This window comes from Saprolegnia parasitica, assembly GCF_000151545.1.
Source record: "Saprolegnia parasitica CBS 223.65 unplaced genomic scaffold supercont2.74, whole genome shotgun sequence".
Lineage (NCBI taxonomy): Eukaryota > Oomycota > Saprolegniomycetes > Saprolegniales > Saprolegniaceae > Saprolegnia > Saprolegnia parasitica.
The window spans coordinates 75,795-77,959 of record NW_012156468.1 but is presented as its reverse complement, the minus strand read 5'-3'; the positions used below and the strand labels follow the sequence as shown (position 1 = coordinate 77,959).

The following is a 2,165-nucleotide window of genomic DNA, read 5'->3' as shown; positions in this document are numbered from 1 at the left end:
TAAAAAAGATTATAGCTAATCTCTTTTGAGGGGGGGCTATCGACTATAAAAAAGAAAAGGTGAAATCACAGCATTCCTGTCATCCCGATGTAAACCTGGTACCCGTGCTTGCAGCACAAGGGCTATAATCATCCCGCCCCCCATCCTAGCTCACCTGCGTTAGTTGCCCAGTGAGTCTCAAATAAAGACATAACACATGTCGTGCCAATTTTTTGTGAGTTTAATCGAGGTTCGAAGCCTAACTCGCTTTTTTCCAATTTTCACGTGTCCAGCATGGAAGCTTCTAATTAAATTCTTCCGACGTCTCTACGTCACTTGCAGCAGCGTCGATTGACGCGAGATGGTCCGTACCAGCGGCGCCCTACTCGCCGCCTGCTGTGAGCCTCCGTAGTATGCGCGTCAACGCGACGATACCGGCCATCGGTCGGCGCCTGCGCCTTGAGCCGCTCAAACTTGAGGCGGAGGCTGTCGAGAAACTTCTTCTTCGCTGGGATCGTCGAGTCGGCCATGGCTTGGATCACGCGGAACTTCTTCTCTTCCTTGAGCTGCACGACGTACTTGGCGAGGTCGTTGGACTCTTCGGCCGTCAAGCCCGCGAGGCAGCGGAAGAAGGCCGAGGACGCGTCCGACGGCAGCGACGTCAAGAGCGCGTTCAGCACGTCGCCGAAGCTCGCGTCGCCCGACGGACAGCTCTCTTCCTTGACGACGACGGTCGCCATGACTGCGTTCGACTGGGTTAAATACAAATTGACTGCCTCTCCCAGAAGCCCGATCCGATACAAATACCAAGTACAACGCGGTTGCCATACAAAACCCAAGTATACTACGAGGTATACAAGGACCAAGGTTCGGGAACTTCCTTGGAACCGCGTGGGACATGCCCTAGAAACAACACAAGGAGGCTCGTTACAATATATCGTCCACTCAGTTCTCATCTGTCACATTGGTAGCTCGGTCGGCGTACTATTCGCCACCTAGTAAAGGCGTGCAGGAGTAGTTACTTGGTTGGCAATACACTGTAGTGAGTACGTGACGTTGTCCTAGCCTCGTATCCGTCCAGGTAGCGTGGTGTGGATTGAACCATGAGAGAACGGTGGGGTGGTTTCGGTGCTGCGAACGACGCCGTCGATGGGAATGGATGACAGGCGGTGGACCTGCTTCAATCGCGCTTGTCACGCGCGCATGCTTTTGCAGCAGCGACGAGCATCCCGTGTTTATGGGCGTGGATGGTGCCACGGAACGCGGCGTTGTTTTAAGGGAGTATGCCCAGAAAGGCAAAGTGGGATGCACTTTCTCCTTGCCACGTTCCCGTCGCTGGAAGGCGGCGCGCTCCTCCGTACGTCTCTCGACCTAATGGCATTACATTGAAGTGGAAGATATTGTCTTCTTTGGTCTATGGCCTACCCGCCACGTTCTGCGGACGCATCGACAACGCCGACAGAGAATCCTTTGGCGCCGATCCCTTCGTTTGGATTCGCAGCTGCTTGGTCGACTCGCAACGACAACCAGGATCGTCCATAGCCTCAAGCCTACCGGTAGTCGAGTCCTTTAAAGTATTCTTGAACCTTGTGCAGCACCGGTAGGTATGTATATTGCTGCAGAGAGGCGCGCGCCTCGACGTTGGTCACGCGTTCGATCGACGGGTGGGTGCATCCAAGCCACGTCAGCGTGCACGCCAGTCTCAGTTGGTGCCACAGTGGTAGTAGCCACAGCAGCGTCCGCATCCAACCGGGCAATCAAACCAAGAACGCGTTCGCTTTGCGCTGCCTCTTCCTCCCATCGTACTACTAGTGCGGAGTTGCAGCTCGGAGGCGAGCAACCAGAGACGTTTCGTTGTCTTCCCTGCTACAGCTCAGCGATATCGATATCGCCCGTGACGACCACGAAGCGACAGGACAATCTGTACGTGTTATGTTGGCACTGAAGTCGCTGGTGGACACACTGAAGTCGCTGGTGGACCGACTAGTCGGACGCCCACCCGTCGGACGAGTCGTCGTCCCACTCAATGTCGCCGAGGTCCGTCGTGGGCTGGACCACCACGTCCTTGGTTACTACACTCGGTGCCAACGCCGGTGCCAACGCCGGTGTCGAAGCTGGTGCCGGTGCACTCGCAAGGCGCTCGCAGTGACAGCAACTAGAATCGATCGTGGGCATGCTATCGAAGG

At 55.7% G+C, this 2,165-nt stretch overlaps 1 protein-coding gene across 1 annotated transcript; it reads right to left on the bottom strand.

Moving 5' to 3' along the window:
• Nucleotides 1–306: 306 nt before the first annotated feature.
• Nucleotides 307–719, bottom strand: SPRG_11560 (hypothetical protein; the record flags this gene model as incomplete). The annotated part of the gene is made up of 2 exons (XM_012351084.1): nt 307–361; nt 415–719. 2 exons carry the CDS (start codon nt 717–719, stop codon nt 307–309), a joined length of 360 nt encoding a protein of 119 aa, XP_012206474.1.
• Nucleotides 720–2,165: the final 1,446 nt, after the last annotated feature.